At 38.5% G+C, this 23,129-nt stretch overlaps 3 protein-coding genes across 5 annotated transcripts in view; all 3 read right to left on the reverse strand.

Annotated features, from left to right (window-relative positions):
• Positions 1-1,737: 1,737 nt before the first annotated feature.
• Positions 1,738-8,496, reverse strand: plvapb (plasmalemma vesicle associated protein b). The gene is made up of 9 exons (XM_071486127.1): positions 7,995-8,496; positions 7,389-7,565; positions 6,990-7,083; positions 6,661-6,862; positions 6,358-6,577; positions 3,755-3,904; positions 3,374-3,502; positions 2,684-2,821; positions 1,738-2,169 (listed from the first exon to the last, which is right to left on the reverse strand). The coding sequence occupies exons 1-9, from the start codon at positions 8,196-8,198 to the stop codon at positions 2,161-2,163; spliced, it is 1,323 nt and encodes a 440-aa protein (XP_071342228.1). The 5' UTR covers positions 8,199-8,496; the 3' UTR covers positions 1,738-2,160.
• A 2,309-nt stretch (positions 8,497-10,805) lies between these two features.
• On the reverse strand, positions 10,806-14,528 carry babam1 (BRISC and BRCA1 A complex member 1). Its single transcript, XM_071486128.1, has 9 exons — positions 14,399-14,528; positions 13,271-13,713; positions 13,109-13,167; positions 12,911-13,031; positions 12,676-12,754; positions 12,531-12,555; positions 12,312-12,441; positions 12,022-12,108; positions 10,806-11,668 (listed from the first exon to the last, which is right to left on the reverse strand). Exons 2-9 carry the CDS (start codon positions 13,697-13,699, stop codon positions 11,468-11,470), a joined length of 1,131 nt encoding a protein of 376 aa, XP_071342229.1. The 5' UTR covers positions 13,700-13,713; positions 14,399-14,528; the 3' UTR covers positions 10,806-11,467.
• Positions 14,529-18,056: 3,528 nt separating this feature from the next.
• Positions 18,057-23,129, reverse strand: part of kank4 (KN motif and ankyrin repeat domains 4) — a 74,217-nt gene continuing 69,144 nt past the window's right edge. For all 3 annotated transcript variants that reach the window (XM_071486131.1, XM_071486129.1, XM_071486130.1), the window contains exon 10: positions 18,057-21,509. In XM_071486131.1, coding sequence (XP_071342232.1) covers positions 21,390-21,509 — 120 coding nt within the window. In that variant the 3' untranslated portion in view covers positions 18,057-21,389. The remainder of the gene's footprint in view (positions 21,510-23,129) is intronic.

The following is a 23,129-nucleotide window of genomic DNA, read 5'->3' on the forward strand; positions in this document are numbered from 1 at the left end:
ACAGATCCTTGCTCTTCACTTGTTACATTCTTCTCTTAGTTTTGTAACATGACTCAACTTGTTTTTGTGTCACAGTTTTGTTCAGCGCAAAACTGATGGTCGGGACTTTTACCTTTCTGTCCTGTCAGTTTCCTGTGGTTTTGATAAATAGCTCTCCTGAGATGTGGAGTGGATGTAACCAGATCCAGTACAGCCAGTTCCACCCTGTACCCATTTGACTTTATGTCAGAGAGTGTGTGTGTGTGTGTGTGTGTGTGTCCAGGTCTATACTGTACGAGACCAAATACACACTTGTCAAACAAAGGATTTCCTGAGGACAGGAGGCAGACTTAACTCACCTGTAACACTCATATCCATCAATTCAGTGAGCCTGGGAGTTTATCTTAATCTGTTTTCCTATGCAACATGGAAGGCATCTCAAATATTTGTTCTGTCTAACAGAGTGTATAATTTCTCTGAAGTCTGGCTCACACTTGTCACAATGGTGACGTTAGTGAAGAGCGAAGTCAGGCATTCTCAGGAATTAAGCTTTGACAGGAGTAGGAAATGCATGAGTATGGTCATATCAATAAAGAATGGCTGAAATATTGTTTTTGCAAATGAATTGAACAGTTATCTGTTGAGACAAAGATGGCAAATTAGAATATGAATAATTGATGTATCATCAAAATCCAGAGTAATCTAGATTTTGGCCAATAAAAGAAATTTAACTTTGAAATTAGAACAGTTAATGTTGTGGTCAAGATAAAGTCGAAACCAGTGTAGGAATTAAAATGAAATGAGTGAGTAGAGGAAAGGCATTCCGTTTGATATTTGGAAATGTAAATAAAAAGAAGTGATGATTTAAGTAGTATGTCCATAAAACATTCATTTCAACGAATTTCAATTGAGTACTGAGCTTTTTATGTCATACTTACATACATGAATAATTGTACTACAGTAAATTATAAAACAGCTTACATAAATTCAGACTTTAATAATGTAAGTTGCACTTATAATATTGCTTCATAAAGTAAATAATATATACACACATATGAACCTGTAGTGATGCAATCTTCCAATCAGATAAAAAAAAGCATTTCAGATCATATCAACTGACAGAGAGGTAGCTATCTACCCCCACAGATATGTGTTGTAGCTTTTTTAATGGAATCAACATTTTTATTTCTGTCTGTTCTTGTTTCAGAGAGAATACATGATTATCACAAAGGAGGTGTTCATTTTATGGATACAAAGTGAATACATTTACACACTAAACTTCTAAGAAAACACCAGCTGTCTGCAGCTACAGTGCTGTATGTGCTCATCGCCCTGTGCTTACAAAGGAAAAGGAAGTAGTAAAGCTTGACAGCAGTTCATATAACAGCTATTGTGCTTGTAAAATGCTCCATAAAAGTGGCAATTAATAAGCTTAGTCTAAACTTTTCTTTGTTGACTTAGCCATAAAAACTAAACCATCTCAATCTAATTCAATGCTAAATATCTTCCTTTTACTTTTGATATACTGTACATTGTGTAGGTCGCTAATGACTCAATGATGATGTGTTTATGACTTGGTGGATGTGTGTATTGTCATCCGGGCCGTGGTAGAAATTCAAACGTGAACCACTAGGAATGCAGCTATTTTAAGAGTATTCTGTTTATAGCAGACACGTAAGAAGCTACTGCCCAAAGTCCTGTCTGAGTCTTTGTTGTATTTTTAATGCCAGGAAGACACAAGAGACTGGGGACAGAACAGATAAGGAGTTTTTTTTTAATTATTATTTTAATTCCATGGTAATAAAAAGATTTTCCAGTGTTGGTTTTCCTTACTACGCAAACCACAGTTTGTGACACACACAAGAGAAAATATTTACACCAGTGTCATGGAAATTTTTACATTTACCTGAGCATAAAGGTACAAGGGCTTTTCACAGTAAATGTTTAAACTCAAATGCGAGTAAAACACAAATTAATTTTCAGTTCCAAGTCAAGCTTAACAGAGCATGCACAAACCATCAACAGTAACTGCCGTTAATATGGAGTCAGAGTATTTACAGGTTGGGTTTGATGTGTGTTGTATCAGGTATATATACATGTATTTTAAAAAATCTTAAAAGACAAATGTTGATCACTGTGGTGCATCACTAGTGCCAAGAGTTCTTAGTCTGCTGGTTCATTTCATCTCACCTGAAAGACAAAACATTAACAAGATCAGTGGCAGCAATGAAGTGACGCAGTAAATGCTTAAACATACACCGAGTTCTGGAATTAAAGTTGATGCAGTTCGCAGAATAAATTTCAGATAGTTATAATTTTAATTTGCTTAATAGTGCAGAACAAAACCTGCACAACTAATGACACACCCATCAGCCTCAGCTGGGCTTTGTGTTCTATCAGCATGCAAAAATGCTTAACTAAGGTGGTGACCACGGTCAGCATAATAACTGCCTAACATTAGCATGTTAGCATAATGATACTAGCATTTAGCACAAAGCACTGTTGGACAGCATCAGAGAGCTGCTAGCATGTCTGCTCACGTCTTGTTTCAGCAAAGTTTCATAATGAAGATCACAAATGAACTATTATAAAAGATGGATGTTTGAATCTTTTCTGCTTAGTAATCATATTATTTGTGCATTACACTAAGAATACGCAGACTTTTTATAAGTAGTGATTGGATAGGTCTCTATTCAGTGTTTACCGTTGGAGTTTTGTTGATGCCCTGTGCTCCAATAAAAGGCCAATTAGCCACAGTCCGTCTGTCTTGCTGTGGGGCGGCTGGCTGTGGGGCGGACTGCTGTGGGGCGCCCTGGAGGCCAGACACTTTCGGAAAGCCAGGCTGCAAAACAAAATCATTTCAGAATTATTTAACATTACACACAGACAATCTTTTGTGACTGCACCATACACGTATAACTGTGGAGTTTGAAATGGGCTGTTTTGTGAACTTATGACTCCTTAAAATAGTTTCCTTTTGTTATCTTGCCTGTCCATCCATCCATCCTTCCTGCTGCTGCAGCCCTCAGATTCCTCTTTTCCACACATCACTTTACCTCCACACTGATGTCCATATAATCAGAGGAGTAAATCTTATTTAAAGAGTACAAATATGAATGGTACTCTCAAAGAGTCAAACACAAGATATTGCTTTGAGGATATAAACGATCCTATGGTTATACCAGTGGAATTTTTAACCAGTTCTTTGCCAGTTTGAATCCCCACACTGACTTGGAGAATCTTGATTAATGCTTTACATGAGCACATAAATGAATATCTGTCTCAAGTGAATGACGGTTTGAAACCATTTGTGGGGCATTTCCTTTCCCTCATTCCCTTTCATATTTGTGAATGGAGTAAATGACTGTGACTATGTCTTCTGTGTTTATTTTACCTTAGAATTAGGCTGAGCAGGGAGCATTTGCTGGAGGATCTGAAGTTCTCTCTCTCTCAGGGCCAAACTGTCTTCCTGCAGCTTCTTCTGTTCTCTCAACCGGTTCTGCTCCATCAGTAATTTTTCCACCTGAACAAAATATACACGTGTTATCTTAAATGGAAAACAATGTTTTCCTCATATGCTACTATTGGATTTAGGCTCTTGTTAAAACAGATAAAACAGGAGTGGATTGTCACATACAGTAAATTTTACAATGCCCAGTCATCGTTTTATAACCAAGGAAATCAGTTTGTTCCATGGATCTCTCTGTTGGTTTCCGCTTCCCAGCCCACACATACACACGCGCATACCTTACATCCGTACTGAAATGTTATCTACCTGGTCATCATGAGTCTTTTGCTTGAGCTGTAGCTGCCTGGCAGCCTCGGCAACCGTCTCACTGCGATTGTGTTCACACTGCTGCAGGTCAGACGTTAGGTGTAAGTTCTGCACCTCCAGACGACTGGATTTGGCTTGGATCTCTGCTACCTTGAGGAAGAAAATACATATATATGTATAGATTGTTAATAAATGTGATATTCTCCTTATCTGATCTACCAAATATTCCCTTTGAACTATAATAATTGCTCTCTTAGACAATGCAGCATTAAGGGGCAGGCATGAATGCAGAGAGCGTGATAATGGGCTGTGGTTGAAGAATGTGTCATGCTCTGCTGGACCAAATGTGTTTCCAGATGGTGCTTTTACATAATTGTACCTGTTTTTGTTTACCATGTGCCTATTTCCATCCAGTTGACAATGCAAGTGTTTGTTAATGTTCATTTTCCTCAACGTCCTGCTGGAGTACATGCTGTACAGCTGATGTGAGAAGAAATAAATACTGAATGTCTCCCCGTAGGATCAAGCCGTTAATGTTGCTCTAAATCAACTGTCAACAGCCTCGGACACTGATGGTTGCTAATTATGTTTTACCAATCAGCTGAAGCAGTGGACTGTAGCCACATAATCAGAAGGTGTTGTAAGTTTTGTAAGTTTTAATGCATGGTTTGAAAACTCTTGTCACTTAACTTTTCTTTCAGGGTTCAGCCCAAGTCAGAGGTTAAATTTAAAGAACAACTTTCAGAAGTAAAATGTCTTGGCTTTACTGTAGATTCACCACTAAAAACTGAGAAGCATGTTAAAATAGATAATAAAAGCTTGCAAAAGCAAAGTCACCATATATACATTTTGAATGATTTGAGACTGTTTACCATGCTAGGCCTGCAAGCCGTTTTTTGCATTCCATGATCCTTTCACATTTAAGTTATTGTGCAACTTTATTTTATAATTTTGGATAGGAAGGTTAGATTTCACATCTGTGCATATTCTTAAGGAACTTCATATATTAGGTTTTCATAAATTCCTAAAATTTTCTGACCTTTTAAAGATTGACAAATAAATTCAGAAAACAATCAGCAGATTAATCAATAATGAAAATGATCTTTTTTATACAAATTATATGACTTATTTCTGTCATATGTTGAAAATTAAAATCGTAATAAAGGTTAAAACTGTTTTTTTAAGAGAAATCAGTCATGTAGTCATGAATGTTCTGGTTGTGCATAGTGCATTGTATATAGTGTTGGTCCATGTTATAAACTTATCTGTATAAAAATCAACTTAAAAAATGAGGTGTTCCCTTACTGACAAGCAAGGAAACAAAAGTAAGTTTGATTAGTTGTTTTCTGTGTCCACATGGAGATAACTGATAAAGAGAGTGTGAATAGCCACAGTGACGACACATTTGGACAGGAAAGCAAATGATGATTCTTGACCCCTCAGTGAGTCTGTATCCAAATGAAATATTGCTTTAAGGAGTGAAAAAGATAATTGCTGAGTGTATGTGTTTTTGTAGTCCTGCACAGTGCTGCTGTATCAGCAGAGCCACACACTTCACCTCTGCTTTGACCCTGAGTTTGCCTCAGAGGATGTCTGTCTCTTTAGCTAGATTTATCACGCATGATGCAGCGGATAGACTTCCTCCCTGGAGAAACTGGTTTCCCATTCAATTTGTTCTTCTGAATGTTTGGAATATTCCATCAACTTTAAGGAAAACTTAAAGGAGGGAGAGGTTTATTAAGTCTGAACATTAAAAACTCACATAAGGGGTGGTAGGCACATTTACACAAATACTGTAGTTAAATACAATTTAAAGGTACTTTTACTTTTAATTGAGTATTTCCATTTTGTGCAACTTTATACTTCTACACAACCAAATTTCTGAGGAAAATATTTAAACTCCATTGCATGTATCTGGCAGCTATAATTTTACCTAAAAAACATATGGAAAGCTTATAATGTATTGTTAAGAGTAAGCCACTAGTTCCCAACCTTTTTAGCCTGTGGCCTCTTAAAAATACCATGTTTAAAATGTTTGGAAGTTGTTGGCAAAGCGTGAAGTTAAAGTAAAAGTAAAGAGGAAGAGGAAGAGTAAGTATGAGTAAGAGTAAAGTTAAGTTTAAGCTCCAAAAAAGTACAAGTATCCACTACTGCACGTTAAAACACAAATGTTTGTAGCAGAACTTTGTTATATGTCCTTTCAGTTTGGGAGCCACTGCACAACACTACCTAACTGTATATAAAATTAAATTAGCTGGACCTCTTCCAGCTTCAGCAGCAAAATGCTTTATATAAATTTATGCATCAGTATCAATCTGATAATGTCATATACTGGAGCCATTTTTCTACAGAACAACTGCCTCGACTTTTGTTACAGTGAGTACATTTTGCAGATGCGTCTGTACTTTTACCTCAGTAGGATTTTGAATGCAGTACTCATACTAAATCCTTCTTCCATCACTGCATAGAAATACTGGTCTATTCTAGTTACTATTAATGCACTGTCACTTGAGCAAGGTTTTCCAGTCCATCCGTCATTTAAAATAATATCATCAAATCAAAGGATGACGCACACCTACTTAAATCCCCAAACTCGCACTCACCTTGTTGCCCACGTTGTCGAGATACAACTGGAATTTATTCTCCACGTCTCTGGACAGGTTTGTGCAGCTGTTTCTTATCTTTTCCATTTGTTCCTGCTGGCTGTCACAGGTGAGGTGGAAGGTCAGCTGGTGGGGGAACAGGTTGTTGATCCGGTTCAGGAAATCCCCGGTCACTGTTGTGATCCCGTTCAAAGACTGAGCAAAGTCCTCTTTGCACTTCCTGGTTAAAATAAAATGAAATGAAACTTTAATATTGATATTTTCAATTACACACAGTGATCAGCCAAACAGACAGCCCTGTACCTGGTGTAGGTGGTGAGCTGCTCTTTCAGCATGGTGTTCTCCCTGCGCAGGGTGATGGCATCCTGGTGGTGTGTGTCTCGGTCTTTGAGGGCGTTGTCTCTCTCCTGGCTCAGGTAATGAACTGTCTGGGTGAAGTTTGCCTCAATGAGATTTATCATAGCTTTCTGCTGAGCATTGAGGCTCTGCAACGTCTTTAATTCAGCTGGAGAGTTCAGAGAAGAACAATATTAACACAGGAACTCTTAAATGGACACTTAACATTTTCTGTATTTATTCATATTCGGGTACCACTTTCTAAGCATCACAGGTATTGGTATTGGAGAACATACTGTTGGTGGTTAACAGAGGAGGGGCCTGGATGGGAGGTGTGGGACGCCGCGACATCATGCTCAGTGTTGTCGCAGTCATCCTCTCACAGGTCGACTGAAAATGACAAAAGATTACAGGATGATTCATGGTGTGCAGGTTATATTTTATTACCATGATGACTCAAAGGAAAACCACAACAATGCCTGAGGAAATAAGGAAATAGTCATGTTGTATAATTTGCACATTAAAAAACATTACCTTTTAACCTTGATTTGCTCTTTAAGAGAATTTTTCAAAGATAATTGTGAGGTGGTAAAAACTACTTCACAAATGACCTACTTTTCAGCATGTCTTAGCAAAAAGCTGCTGTTCACTCTCGTTATCTTCTGATGTCTTTTTCATATTAATCATCTACTTACTAATTTAATTTTCAGCTGATATTCTGTGCTGTTGGCATCAGTCTTCAGCTTCTCCACCTCCTTCTCCAGAGCAGCCTTCTCAGCTGTGCGGGCTTCCAGTTGAGCTCCCAGATCGCCTTTCTCCTTCCTCAGCTGCATGTTGTTCTCACTCAGCCTGTTGAAACTCAGCTCCAGTTCCTTCAGAATAACATTCAGATTACTCAGCATCGCCATGACTGCGTTTTATAGCTCTGAACATGGTGACATAATGCTGTGAAATGATCATTCTGGCAATAAAAAAACTTTTAGTGATATCATATCATGTCAGGAACATAACAACAGACTTGTGATGATGAGCTTGATCAAAAGCTGCCGCAGAAATCAGTCCATCTCATTTTGAAGCTTCATTAAGTCTCTAAAAATCCATCCCTCTAAAAAATATGTTTTACCTATTGTTACTTCAGTTGGAAGTCAATGTAATTTTAAGATTGTTCAACTATAACAGACACAAATTATTGTCGATCAATGTCTTAAAACATGCCAGGAGTCTTGTCTAACAAATGAAACTAAAGTTAATTTACTGGGGGTTCTTGTCTTTACAGATTTTCTAAAGAAGAAACCACTGACCTCGACCCTCTTCTCCTCTGCAGACTTCTCTGGCTGTCCATAGATGAGGAAGAGCACCAGACTGACGATGATGAGAGACTGGATCAGAGAGGAAAAGAAGAAGACGATCCTCATGTAGTAGCCACAGCTCTTCCCTTTTGACTTGTGCAGGGGCTCCCTTGCCTCCAAGCCAAACTTGGCCCGGGAGTAGCTGGAGCTGTACATGCTTGTTGGAGGTGAAATGGTGGCAGCTGGTTTTCAGAAGATCTAAAGAAGAATTTTTTGGTTGCAAAAATCCACAAAGTTTCCCCCTGTGATGCGATCCTCCCTGCAGCACAGGTGCTGAGTCTTCAAGATGAACGCTGACAGGCAGGGAAGGAAGAAGCTTGACAATGAGATGTTTAGTTCTCTGTCTTCGGCAGCTCTGCTACGCTGTCAGGGTGCAGAAACATACAGGCAGAAATGGCACGTAAGGATGGATGTAAACAATGACCTTTAGGTGTGTAAGAGGGCCATGTTTATAAATGCTGCCGGGGGTACACTTCCAGTCCATCCTGGCCCAGCCCTCCTCTCTCCTCCCCTCTCCTCCCTTACCCCTCCCTCCTGTCTCCTCACTCATTGACCTCTGCCACAGTTATCAACTCGAGCTGCACCACAGCCAAAATGATCAAAATTTTCCTACTGTTTGGGACAAAAAGTGATTCATGTGATGGGAAGATTAAATGAAGGTCCCCTCCTGACATGTTTTACAACATAAAAATACAGTAATTTGTGTCTGGTATGGTTTTTCCACAAATTAAAATTATAATTACTCCCTCTCTCTCATTGGGAAAGCAGAATCTTTACCTTGGAAATATTGTTCATTACAAAAGTTTAACTGTGGGTCAAAAGATGTCTCCTTCTTCAGAAAAGTCAATTTTCTGTGTATTTGCATTATGGGGTGAGTGGATCCTTCCACGAAGTACCAATATTACTCAGAACAGGCCTTGTTTTGAGTGTGGATTTGTGGCTCAATACTAAAAGAAAACAGATACATGTCATGTTAGATAATGGTATGGGCTCATGAAGACTCTTAGTGCCGCAATATTTCCTCATCTTGTCAGGTGCCTATATGAACACTGAAACAGCTTTCACTTGCTGTAATTGTTTCTAGTGTTCATGTTGGCCATTGAGAAATCGCTTCCTAATGTGCTTCCACTGAAAGTGATGGGTGACAGAATCTACAGTCCATGTTATATGAAGCTGATATGGGGAGTCTTGAGTTAGTCAGACCAACTGGATATCTTCTTAAGTTACAGTCCTTTGTGTTTGTGTTTCCTCAGACATTGTGTTCATGCTGAGCTGTTGTAACAGTAACAAAAAGAAGGAATTTCACATAAATAAAAACTTTAAAAAAGACCCACATGATTTATCGAACTCTGACAGCTGAAGCCTCATATTACCTTATATAATTGAATATAATAACCTGATCTTTGCGGACTTGTCTTGTGGAGAGGCCTTGGGACTTAATTTCAGTTTATAATGTGCTCAAATGGGACCACCAGCATACAAGTGCTGGTTGGTCTCCAGGTCTTGGTGAAAATAACACATTTTTGTCCTGGTTAATTCAGACAGGCTGATGCGTATTTGAATCTATAATAATGTACCATGTTTTTTAGATAATAGGTTTTAAAAGTCCATCTTTACCCGACAAGTAACTCAGTTACTATGGTGACCAGGTAATTGAAGTGGAATAAAAAGTACAACACTAACCTCTGAAATGTGGTGGAATAGAAGTATAAAGTAGCATCAGAGGAAAATACTCAAATAAAGTACAAGTATTGGAAATTGTACTTAAGTAAGCCTACAGTACTTGAGTAAATGTACTGGTTATTTTCCACTACTGTCTGTACAATATAAAGAGAAACCAGGAAAGATCACCCATCAGTGCCATATTTAAATATAGCTCCAACTGATTGTTAAAGAATGATCATATTTCCCTGGTAGATGAACAATGTAAACCACGTAAGGAGTAAAAGTAGAAAAAAAAAACCAAAAAAAAAAAAAAAATTCCACCATATCCTGTCCCAAGCAAGCACGGAAAGGAGTCATGGCAGCGGAGGAGTGAAAGAATGAAAACAATAGGGACCTGTCATTCTTCAGGGATGAGGGAATAACAAATCCTGCCTGCAGTACAGACAGGCTGGATCCCCTCCCCTGCCACTGTTATCTGCAGTGATGACGTGAGGAACAGTCAACTCTGCTGGGGAAGGGTGTGAAAGGGGAAAGGTTTTCTGAGCCCAGGGTTTTCCTGCTCCTCATTGTCCCCCTGACAACCTGTCCTCGCCGGAAAAAAAATACTTTATGAAGGTATGTTAGTCATTCATCTTCTGTCACTCTGTCAGGAGTCAGGACAGATGCTAGATCAATTTCTGAACAAAAACAGGAAATCTAATGGCTGCAGATTGAGATAAAAACACCTCTTAAGTCCAGACACCTTTAGGATGACAGGAAAATATATATCTAAGATTGAAGTAATATTCACGCTGTAGGTGGATAAGAGATAAAGTTTTCAACACTAGGTACTTAATCATACTGTCATATAGGTTGTTATAAGTTTAGCAAAATCAGCATAAGACTGATCAAAGCCAAATAGTTTGATCAAAATTGCTGATTTCGAATATTAACTACAACACCTATATAAATACAAAACTGCTGCGTACTCTCACAGACCCCAGTAGCGCTTTGACAAAGAATTCAGAGTTGGCTTCATCTCATGAGGAAATCTGCTGCCATCTCCTGACAAAACAGTAGAAAGAACCAAATTCAGCACATATATGAACATGAAGAATATTAAACATGACTTTTTTTTAATACCCAGAAACACCTTCAAAAAGCTCATCTATACAATGTGTTTCAAGTGCAGCTAGACCGGCCGTACGAGGGGCCTTTTTCACAATCAAAGCATCAACACAGAGATCATTGTCAAGAAAAGTTTTAAACCAAATGACGCCACATCTATCTTACTGTACATTCTTTCATTGTCTGTGTAACATAGAAGAGTGACAAATCAACTAATGATTAAAAACAACCCCTTATCAAATAAAATATACATTAAAATAGGCAACAAAGGTGGAAATTAACAACTAAAGGGGAAGGAAATATTACAGAAGTTGTAACCCCCATGATACAGTACATCATATTACAGTTCATTACTTTAAGGTCCCAAAAGGCCTGCCATGGAAAACTGTGATATGTACTGCAGTTTGCTTGATTTCCCCCTTTAAGACTCACCACTACCAACTGGATCATTTTATTACCTCCGAGGTTTAGAACAATGAATGACTCATTCATCTTCTTACCGAAACACAATGACAATGTTAATAGTAACCTGGTGAAATACCTTTATAACTACGCCTAGTTTTCCTAAGTATTTTTAGGAAATATTGCTCTGTAGCAGGAAACAGTGTGTAAATTTCACAGAGAAGCAGTGCTTTATTTGATTGTGTCTCATTTTAGACTGTTGCCTCAATGTCCTGGGGGTCCTCCCCCTCCAGCAGGCTGTAAGACGCATGACTCTGGAAAGGTCTCTGTAAAGGGTGAGCCAGAAGTTTGGCCATGCAGTTGTGCAGCTCAATAGCAGGTCCACTCAGGGAAACCTCAAAGCGATAGCACATGCCCTTTGAGTCCAGGTTGCAGAAAGAGGTATAGTTGTCCTGGAGACAGAAAATGTAAATTCAGTGAGTGCCAGAGAACCATAGGTAGTAACAATAAAGCACCAAGGGAAATTTAGATTATATCATGTAAAAAGAAAAAAAAAAAAGAAAAAAGAAAAAAAAAAAAGATATATTTAACTCCACTCTTCATGCTCAGGATGGACAGAAGCATTTGAATACAGTGCAGGAAGATATCTCCAACAGGCAAGACACAAGTTAGCACTGAGAACAGATGTGCAAGTGAGGATTTATTGTACTACTTGAGCAATCTAACACAGCATTCAGCATTATGTCATGTAACTACTGATAATGTTCAGGCATCCAAAACCCACTTCATCAGCTGCTCTACTCACCCTCCAGCTCGTCTCGTCTCCCTGCTCCTCAACACCGTTGTGTAGATAGACCACATCAAAGAAAAAATATGGAGACTGGAGCATTTTCTGTAGCAGGACACATGAAAAAGCTAAACTTTCACTTTAATCTAAATTTAAAGCTGCTCAAAGCAGCCAACAAGATAATAAAAGGAAAGTGTCTTTCAGTCGAGAAATCAAATGCACACTGAAAAAACAACAGTATAAAGTACTGATGCTGGGCATGAAGCACAGACAGAAAAAAGGATATATCTAAGCAGTGTTGTACTTACACTAACAGCTTCGGAAGGGTTGAACTGAAGCTGTCCTGCATGTCGGCTGTAAATGAGCACAGTCCGCACCACATAAGGAGGTGGGATGGTCTGAACGTTCTCCATCAATGGCAGCTCAATCTTCTGGCGACTAAAAAGACAAGAAGAGAAAACCCTTAGCTAAGTAACTTTTCATGTCTTTCATGAAACCAAAAAGGTTTATAGTCAGACAGTACTTACATTACATTAAGAAGATCTTCCAGGTCTACAGAGAACAGTTAAGGTTACAACTTAAGAACTAGAATTTATATACTGTCCTATGCCTTGCTTCATGGCATGAAATTTATTTTCATTGATTAAGAATTTGTTTTGAATGAAAGGATACTGAAGGACTCGCACACGTTGGTCTCCAGATCATACAGACAGCTGCACAGCTCCCGGGGATCAGATGTGAAGCCTGACAGCTGACAGACATATACACATATACGTAAGAAGAGGAAACAGAAGGTAGTATAAACAAATCGCAGGCATGTTGCCTTGATACATCAGCTCTGTATGTATCTAGGCATGTATCTGTATGTATCTACCTTTGGAGGAGATTAAAATGCTCCTGTACTCACCCACAGGGCATCATCATTGACTACAACCAGTGCAAACTCATGCCGTTTGTCAATCTTGTGTTTAGTCCTGACAAACATCTCAATCATCTTCTGAGATATGTTCAGGGCATTTGTTTTAGACCTAAATGGAAATACAATCAAATGAGGCAGAGGTGACAAACATGAAATACTAATGCAGTGAAATACTGATTCACTTACCCATTAAAAGACTCTAACTTTGGCAAAGACATCTCTTCGGAAAGGTCTAAGCAGATAATCTGGTACAAGGAAGACATCATCAGATAAATTAAACCTTAGCCTGAAAAGAAGCTTAGATTTTAATGTGGAGCCTTATAAATCAGAACTGTAATGTAGGCCTACCACTTTCTCTGGGCAGTTAACACGGGGAACTCGGAGCTGGTACTCTGCTGGTGGAGGGATGGAGGTTGTCAGTGTGGGCTGCTGCTGCGTGGGCTTTGGCCTCTCTTTGGCTGCAACAGCTGCAGTAGATAGAGGCACTGAGGCACTGGTTGCAGCCGCTACTGTAGCTGCAGCGGGAACTACAGTCTGAACTGCAGCTGTTGAGACGGTGGTGGTGGTGGAACTTGGGGGACTGTCACTGGTTGAAGCCTCGCCCTCCCCTTCCACACGACTGCCCACTGCAGGCTGGGATATGTTTGGGTTACTGTTGCCTCCCAGGCTGCCTGTGCTGCTGCGACGGTCCTCAGCACCTTCTGGGTTGGAGCGTGTCCGAGGTCGTAGCTCCAGACGCTCCTCGCCATCTGCTGGACCAGGCTCTGGCGTCTCCATGGATACAGAAATTACTATAGAGGTGGAGATGATGAATTGATGAGTTATTCTGGCCATGCAGAGGAACCTCTTAACCTTAAATAAACATCATTACCATTTAACTCTGGCTGGCACCCACTGATATTAAAACCTAAATACAACTGAAGTACACCAAGCAGTCTTTCTACCTACCTCTCAAAAATGATCAACAATAGTTACAAGTACTATTCAACAGTTTTTTAATCCTAAAAATATCTTTACACGACCTACTTTTAAATTGCAACATACTACTTGTCCTGTTCCTGCAATGAGTGCAAGAAAGCTGCATTAGTTAGGCCCACCCAGTCTATACTAAGCTTATTATCATACCTCTACTTTCCAAAACATGCCAGTACACAATTAATAAAAGCTACAATGCAAGTGCAATTTAGTTCGTGTGAAAACAGAGTGGAGTTTAAAGGAAACTGGAGTAAAAAAATCTCTGGTACTGAAACTTTACACAGTGCATTTATCGAAAAATGCTTCCGGGAAGTCTGAGAGTAAGTCCAAGAGACAAACAAACATTTTAGGCTGAAAAAGCTGGTGGAGCAAGGTGATGTTTGGTGACAGCGCAATAGCGTCTTAGCTGTTAGCTTTAGTTAGCTTTGGTATAAAACACGTTAAAGCAAAGGAATTGTTAAGTATGAAATGTGTTAGCTTTAAATAAAGAACTTGACTTACGTGAATAACCAGTAAGACGCTTTTAAGGTTTCTAATTAACGTAAAACTCATTGAAAGTTGCAAAATATCTCAACGACGAGCTAACATCTGTTTTGAACGAACAACTTCCTCACAGGAAGTGATCCAATCCGGAACTGCGCGGTCTCGTAGCATTATGGGTAATAGAGTTTATTGTGTTAGTAAACTCCCGCTTCATTATGCTTATGTTTTTACCATAGACTGTATATATAAAAAAGGTTTTCACTCGTGTCCATTTATTTGTCAGCAAGATTACGCAAAACGTACTGAAACAATTTGCACCAAACTTGGTAGAGTTATGGGGCATGGGCCAGGGAAGAACCATAGACTGTAGGGCAGAACTCAAGAGGTATTTTTGGTGCAAAACATTTGGATAAAAGCATCATAACGTTCACATTTATCAACCGATTTTAAAGGTTTATGATCTATGTGAAGTAGGAAAGAAGTTTTATCTTCTTCTCTATATGTAATTTATTCTGATCCTTTGCCCAGTTCCTTATTTCTATGTCCTTATTATTACAGTGGCTTAACTTTCTCTGTTTGTGTTTTTCTCCATGTTATCTTATTTCAAGATTTCAGTCCTGTATGTATTTGTGGTTAGGAAAGGAATGTTTATTTTCCAGTTGTTATAAGGAAATAAAGTTGGTTTGAAAAGAAAAAAAGTCTAGTGAAAGTGCAGTCTCTGCACCACAGTTGTCTTTATGAATTCTCCTTATCCTATTATTTTGACTTTTCGACCGCAGCAAAGTATTTCCAGAAGGGTTAAACTATGTCACAAACATATTTGTAGATGCTCTGTTGTTTCTAGACTTGTGTGGGTCTGCTGTGGTGAAACTATAGTTGTATACAATGGTGCCGCTTTAAATGTTGCTACAGCAAGGAATTGTGGGAGGTATTCTCTCTTTTCCTCTCATAAAGGAAGGTCCAGAGTTTCCTATGCTTAAGGAGATAAGACAGAAAGGACTGAAGCTCCTTTCCTTATCACTTATAGCAGAGGTTTGCCAAAGTGTTGTGGTAATTTTCACTAAAGATGATAGACAGAGTAATATAAAATGATCGAGCAACGTCAAAATACATTCTGCAATAAGCTTTTTGAGCTTACTGGGACTTCAACAGTTGTATATTTGATTTGGATGAACAGTGTTGGAGTGGAGGCTCAAACTTAGTCTCTAGCCCACAACTCAGCTTCTACCTACCAACAACAGTAGGTGGTGGGCCTCACCAGAGGGGCAGAGGACAGTTTCTGGGAAGGCTCAGTGAACGAAAGGGAAATAATATATAGGAGACTGCCTAAATTATATATATGAGAACATGTAAATTATCAAAATGTGTGTGATGTGGTTAAAAAGATAGTTCAGAGATACAGTAGTTCTGGGGAATTTTACTGTTTCTCTATAAATAGTAAGTTGTTGGCATGACTACACTCCATACCTGTACGGACTCAAATTGGTGTCAAAAGCATTTTGAACTTGCAACGTAATGTTCACAAATAATTCCAAATGTATTTGTTGATCAACCTTTGTAAACTAGTGAAATAAATCTGCATGAGAAATTCCAGTTTGCACATGTGAAGAAACTGTGCTTGTGTAGAAGAGATTAGTGTTTGTTTAAAAAAATGATTTAACATCTGAACAAATGACACTAGTGGGGAGGTACCACGAAGACACTGTGAAAGGCGTGCTTTTGTTAACATCTGTGAACAGATGCAGAGCAGAAAACTGTTTGTAAAACTTGACACTATTTTTACATTTGAATCTGACTGGACATTGGCAGCCTAATCACAAAGCAGAGTCCAATCAGAGGGTGAGTGGTTCTGCTGTCTGTAGATCCTGAAAGGTGTAGTAGATTTTCCAGCCGGTGCCGTCATCCATCTTGAAAATCTACTACACCTTTCAGGATCTGCAGGCAATGGAACCACCTGACTTCTGATTGGATTCTGCTTTGTGACTGGACTGTCACTGTCCAGTCAGATTGGGGGGTAAAGATAGGGGTCAAAACGCTCTGTATCTTTTCAGATTTTTGACAAAAGCCCTCAGTCTTTTAGTATCTTTGTGTTACCTCACTAATGTCACTTGTTCAGTTTTATTAACACAGTCTTGTTTTTCTTTTTACAAACACAAATCTCATTGCACTTTTCCATTGTATGCTTGTGAGACATAAAAAGCCGTACTTTGTATCAAATGAGACCGAACTAGAAATAACATGTTCTTTATTAGACAGGAAGTAAACATAGTTTTACCCCAAATAGACACTGCAGACTAAATTATGTTATAATTAGAAACTGCATATAAGATGTACCTCTACTGATATATATTGATGTAAGTAGTGATAGTTTCTACTCCCATATGTCACAAACATTAGGCTCTTGAAGTTTCCACAACATGCATCTTTTTTTCCCACTGTAAGACTCTTATAGACACTAATTAGACTCTTGTTAGACTTTCCTAGATCTTAATTTGTGACACATTACAACAGTGTGGTAAACTAAAGTGTAATCCACCAGCATATTGAGGTTGTTTTTACAGTTGTAGAGCTTTGACCAGTGAAGTCAATCAGAGTTTTTACTGTGTAGTTCGTCATGACTTCATCATTATATCACGATGAGTTTTTTCACAATAAATCAGAGACAGTGAGTAAGTCGGGGGAGAAAGTCCTGGTGGCTGGGTGCAGGGCCCCCTAGTGTAATGCTAATCCCAGCTAATGTCAATGCTAGTGTTCTTCACCTCACTTAAACAATGACTCATTTGATGGCTGGGTGCCGACATGCTTTCTGTAATTACTAACTACAAATTCACATCTTAACTTTGCTGTAGCTGCTGTTCTCTGTTGGAAAAAATTGGATGACATGAAATAGGCATTAAATAGGTTTAAAATCTTCTTCTTATTATTATTTATTTATTCATTTATTTATTTAGAAGTATTTCTCTGGTTTGTAACATACAAGCCCATTGTACAGGGAATAATACAAAAACATACAGGTTTTTACATTTTGCTCCGTCATGTACCACCCCCACCCCCCTCACTAATGCTAATGCTAGCTAATGCTAGTATGCTACCCCTCATTTAAACGACGACTCATGTTACTAACTCTTCTCTCTCCCATAGTTTTTTGCTCTCTCATCTCTATCCTTTCTCCTCCTGTCGTTTTCTGCAGGTGTTTCTGCCTCCAGACCTGCAGAGTCTGGATCTTTGATTGCAAACCACCTGCTGCTCAACACCCATAAGTACAGTTATTATTATTATTAGTTATATTATAATTATTATTGTTATCGTTATCCCACACAGAGCCTGGCACTGCTCAAAGTTTCTACCAGCTTTAAATGAAAAGTGACTTGAGATAATGTCTGTTATGATTTGGTGCTCTTCACATTAAATTAACTTGATTAGACTCCTATGTTTCAACTATAAACATGAATAAGGTAGTTGTCTAGTCGGTCAGTTTAGCTTAATAGATGTATTCTCCAACTGACCTGCATCTCTGTACAAGTGTGAATATGACTGTGTAATTTGCATAACATCAAATCAAACATGGGTCTTTTTCTCTAATTAATAACTACTAATTCACAAGCTAGCATCTTAACTTTGCTGTCGCTGCTGTTCTCTGTTGGAAAAAATTGGACAACATGAAATAGGCATTAAATAGGTTTAAGTCTTAATATTTATTTAGAAGTAGTTCTCTGGTTTGTAACATACAAGCCCATTGTACAAGGAATAATACAGAGAGGTACAGGTTTTTTACATTTGACTCTGTCATGTACACAGTCTCAGATTTTCAGACGGGTATTCAAACAAGGGAGACATTGCCCTTATAGCTTAGACCAGTGTCGGATCTGCTTCATAATTTACCAATAAATGTAGCATTAAAGGGCACATGACAGTCCAGAACCTCATCAAATCACATATTTACTATACCACCCAGCCACCCAATGTTAATGTGTCAAATAATCACATCATCAAGGACACTCATCATAATATCTAATCATCCAAAGTCCCTTCCAACAGAATAACTGGGATATTTGTCCATGCATACATAAGTATACTATATATATGGTAAAAAATATAGCATTTGGAATAAATACTTCATATAATTTTTAGAGCAAACTGTCAGACAATACTTGTTATATACTCTTCACAATACTGTATGTACATGTATTTGGCTGGATTTACAGGAACGGATAAAATATATATTTAACCCCATGTGAAACAGATTTGATTTAAGGTCTTTGGTGTTCAGCCAGTTATGGAACCTTATCTTATCTGGGTCACAATGGATTAAACATATGAATGTGGTTTAAGACTTAATACACAGGCACGGAAGACCAGATACACCAGATACTTGTCACAGCACAGATCAGATCATCCTTTAGCTGTATGTGTTATGGGAAGCTACACAGATTCCCAATATGTGTCCCTTAATATACACACAACCAGTAACAATCAGCTGTGCTGCACAGAATTAGAATTCAGATTTGCTGATCCTGTGTAAATGCAGCCTCAATGTTGAATGAATCTGTGCTACTTTGTGACTCAACAAATGACAATGATCTGATTTCTAAGCCACTGTTGAAAAATTCTCATTGTTGCTGAGTAAATGCAGCCACAACTATATAATAAGATACTTTATATAATAAGTCCATCTTCATGTCAGTCCACATAGTCCTATGTAAGCACCCATATTTATAAAGTGTCCAGGAATGAGAGTACTGGTGCAGGGTCAGTGGTCAGATCACACTGCAGATAATAAATAGCTTAAAAGACAGCACTACAGAGGCATGGAAGTATATATAATCATTTGGAGAACACCAATAATTTCCAATTTGGAATCCAGCTATATAAAAATTAATGCGCCACTGATAAGTAATAGGAGCTGACGTGTCAGGTTTACCGGTGAGAAACAAAAAAAGTTTATTATGATCAAAGGTCAGAGACTTAACTGGTTGTCTCAAGTCTTGCATCTGAAGGAAGTGACTTATTTTCTGACTGTAGATGCAGACAGGACTGTCATAGACCTTGGATATGGCAGTTTTAAATTGAGTGGTATTCCCCTTTTTAAATTCCACCATCAGTGACCCTAGAAAACTAGCTTTACTCCATTCAAATATCATAAATAAACAGTGATTCTCAAAGATGACAAGATGCTGTTATAGTAGTCAGAGACCACCACCAGTTACCTGTTTATAGGTAAAATTATAGATCCCTTTTTGTTTCTTGTAAACGTACTAACCTGATTTACACCTGCAGGGGGAAATGTTGAATTGTAAACATTTTATCAGAGCAGTATTGCTGATTTAAGATACTTTAGGAATATGGGTGTAGTTCTGTGGTAAACAGGAGAAAAAGGCCACTCTCCCTGGAATATATCCCCTCTAATGTAGGACTTTCATCGGATTAAGGCTAGACCAAAGCTATTCACCCTATAGCTAGTGTTCTGACTGAAAAAATACTATTCCATTTATATTGCTTCTTAGACTGATAACAAAAAATAACATCCATTGCTCTGGGATGATATGAATGCCTGGAGACAGGAACAGGATGAATTAGTGTTAGTAATTTTAAAACAGGCAAATCCGATCTTTGTGTTCAGGATTTTCTCAGTGATTAATACCTTTTGTCACATGTAACAGACTCACTCTGCTATAGCCAGTGACAGCCTATGTCTCTGTTAGTCCCATGATCCATGCCAGTACAGATAGACTTGCTACATTTTTTTTGGAATGTGTCACAGCCTGACAGCCTGATATACATTGTGCATTTTGTAACAGGTGCATACATGATTTGATTCAAAACAGGCAGACGAACAAGACATACATTACATTTGAGCTGGGGGATGGAGACTGAGATGGAGAGAGAAAGATGTTTATCATGAGAACAGACAGTATTACAACATACTGTTATTTAGTACTGTGAGACAACCAGCAGGGGGAGTAACTGTGTTTGCATGCAGCACCCTCTGAACAGGACAGTCTTCTTAGTAAAAGACATTTGTCTTTCTTTTATCAGGTTATATTCTGGTTATAAAAATCATTTCTTCTGTATCCAACAGAAACATTTCATCTCCAACTAAACCATTTGTTTTTTAATATTTCACAGATGATGATCACCCATGTAAGATGTGAAAAAAATTACTATGTCAAAAACAATATGACAAATGATGCCAAAGATTCACTAAATGATGGGAAATTAGACCAGAAATTCTACTCTATTAAGTTATGTTGTAATATATACTTTTGGAGATATACTTTATTCTGGACACCAATATTAGAGAGGATGATTTACTGTACACAAACAATAAAAAAAAGTGCAGTAGAAAATACAGTTTCTGTGTTTGTATATGATTATAATCTGTTAGAATAACATTCTACATATACTGTGTTCTCAATAATGGCTTATGTCCACTTATGAAAAGGATGATGTCAAAGACATGAAAGAAAAAAAATAGAAACCATGTCATATTTAATATCATATAATTGAAAGGTAGATCATGTGCTTAGTATTTTGCTTGTCAAGCTAGTTTGATGATAGGAAGCAGCAGTTCAGCAGAGTATCTCTTCATCCACCACAGAGATATATGTATGTGTGTGTGTGTGTGTGTGTAACATCCTGTCAATCACACTTGTCACTATGGCAATGTCTTATCATCAATCTTACCAGCCCCCTCCCTCTGTTTTTTGTCCACTGAGTGGTTGATGCAGCATATCCATAAACACCCACGGGGCATGTTGGCAGAGATGTGGAAGAAAAATGTGGGCGTTCACTGCAGGACGCTCCAGAGGTTTTGTTTGTGAGCTCCCATAAATCTACGGTAAACAGAGCATATCCACTTTTTCCACTGGTCAAACAGAGTATTTCCTGTATGGTGACATGTATTTCAGCTTTTCTCCCCTGGATGTTGGTGTGTGGAGGGTCTTGAAATGGAAGGGTTGGAGTCAGCAAGCTGAAAGTGGTTTGGAAGCGTAAACAGGGTCAGCCTGGCTCAGATGAGGTCGGTGGTAGACGGGGCCTCGGAGGCTTGGGTCTCAGTGTGGGCCCTCAGAAGGTCAATTATGTCTTGGTGGGAGGCTCCTTCTGCCACCGACAGTGCTGTCTGACTATTCTGAGGGAAAACAAAGAGTAAGAGATGTTAGTCTCATATTAAAGACATTGCAGTGACTGTTCTTATCCTGACAGTGGCAGTGTTGTGTTGCTCCTTCCTCTAACAACCGGACATTACAGTACAGAAGGTGTATGTTGCAGCCACCCTGATACAGCTCTGGGTTCAGCATCTGGAAATAAATCTCAGTATTTTTCCTGTCTCAAAACATCATAGAGATTATGATTTGTTGCGTGTCTGTAAATCTGATCTAATAATTTACTTCCAAAATTACACATCAGAATGTATCACAAAGATTATAATAATATACTGGTAAGCTTCTTTGCATCATGTTGAAATTGCCTGTGTAATCAGCCAGAGTTAAATCATTCGCCGTGGAGGTTTTGTAATATGGCATGAAAGGGAAATGGAAGAAATGATCTGAGGCACACAAAATATACTATTTTATCATTTAATATGGGAATATTCTAAATCCCTTTTGCAGCTATGATACCACAGAAACTGCAATTTTATTTAATATTTGGACAGGTACGTTTTCTTGTAGTTCAAGCTCTGTGCTTTAGCAAATTCAATATGAACTAAAATAATGGATACTGCAGTAAAAAGCCATGTCTCAGCTTTAATTTTAGCAGGTTTACATTACTGTGTGGCAGACGTAGTCCTCTTAACCTACAGTGCCCAAAGTTTAGGGGTTGAAAAGTAATAGAAACGATACACATGAATTCAACCAGAATTGTCATATTTAATACTTTGTGGAAATCCCCTTGCAGTCAATGACTACCTGAAGTCATTCGACCCACAGACACCACCAGATGCTTTGTGTCATCGATGGTGATTCTTTCCCAGGTCATCACTGAAGCCGCTCTCAGCTCTCACTTGTCTTGGGGGCTTTCTGCCTTTGGTCTTTGCTTCTCTTTCCTTAAATCAGACTAAAATCAGGGGATTGATTTAGTGACTTAGTTAAGGATAGTCCACACTTTCTCCTGAAAAGCTCTTTCGTTGGTGTGGCCATTTGTTTGTTGTCCTAATGAATGACGAAATGTTGTCCAACGTGTTTTGATCAACTTGGCTGCACGTGTACCTCCACAGGCATCCTGTTATGTCCATCAGCGGTGAGTTTTTCATTTCATAAGAATATGTCAGTGCAATTTGTGGCCTCTCAAACTAACATCTTACACTACATTGAGCAACAAACATTGGTAAATGGAGTGGGGCCCAGTATCTGTCAAGGACCCATCACACTTATGGTTTTGGAATGAAAGATAAATTGCATTTCTACCCGCCACTTATTTGACTTTTTTCTCAAAAGTTACGAAATCGCTCCTTGTCATATCTGTTAATCTGTGTGAGGTGATGTCAGTTTTTTTTCCTCAAACTTTTAGCAAGAGTGATTTCTTCAGCTAATGGACGAATTAGTTAGCAGCATAATGTTTAACAAATCCAAACAAACAGCAGAGGAAGGATAGAAGAGAACAGGAGGAGTTTACTGCTGAACTATGGACATTAGATACTTTTTTACTCAGCAAACTTGAAGTCCATCGAATGTTAGCATCGTTAACCATCTGCCATTGATGATGAATGATGAATTATAAAAAAATGCAGTGATTGCGCGATCAGGTGCTG

The sequence above is a fragment of the Trachinotus anak genome, unplaced genomic scaffold, assembly GCF_046630095.1.
Source record: "Trachinotus anak isolate AG129_WGS33_773 ecotype Australia unplaced genomic scaffold, CSIRO_AGI_Tana_v1 ptg000010l, whole genome shotgun sequence".
NCBI classification, from domain to species: Eukaryota; Metazoa; Chordata; class Actinopteri; order Carangiformes; family Carangidae; genus Trachinotus; species Trachinotus anak.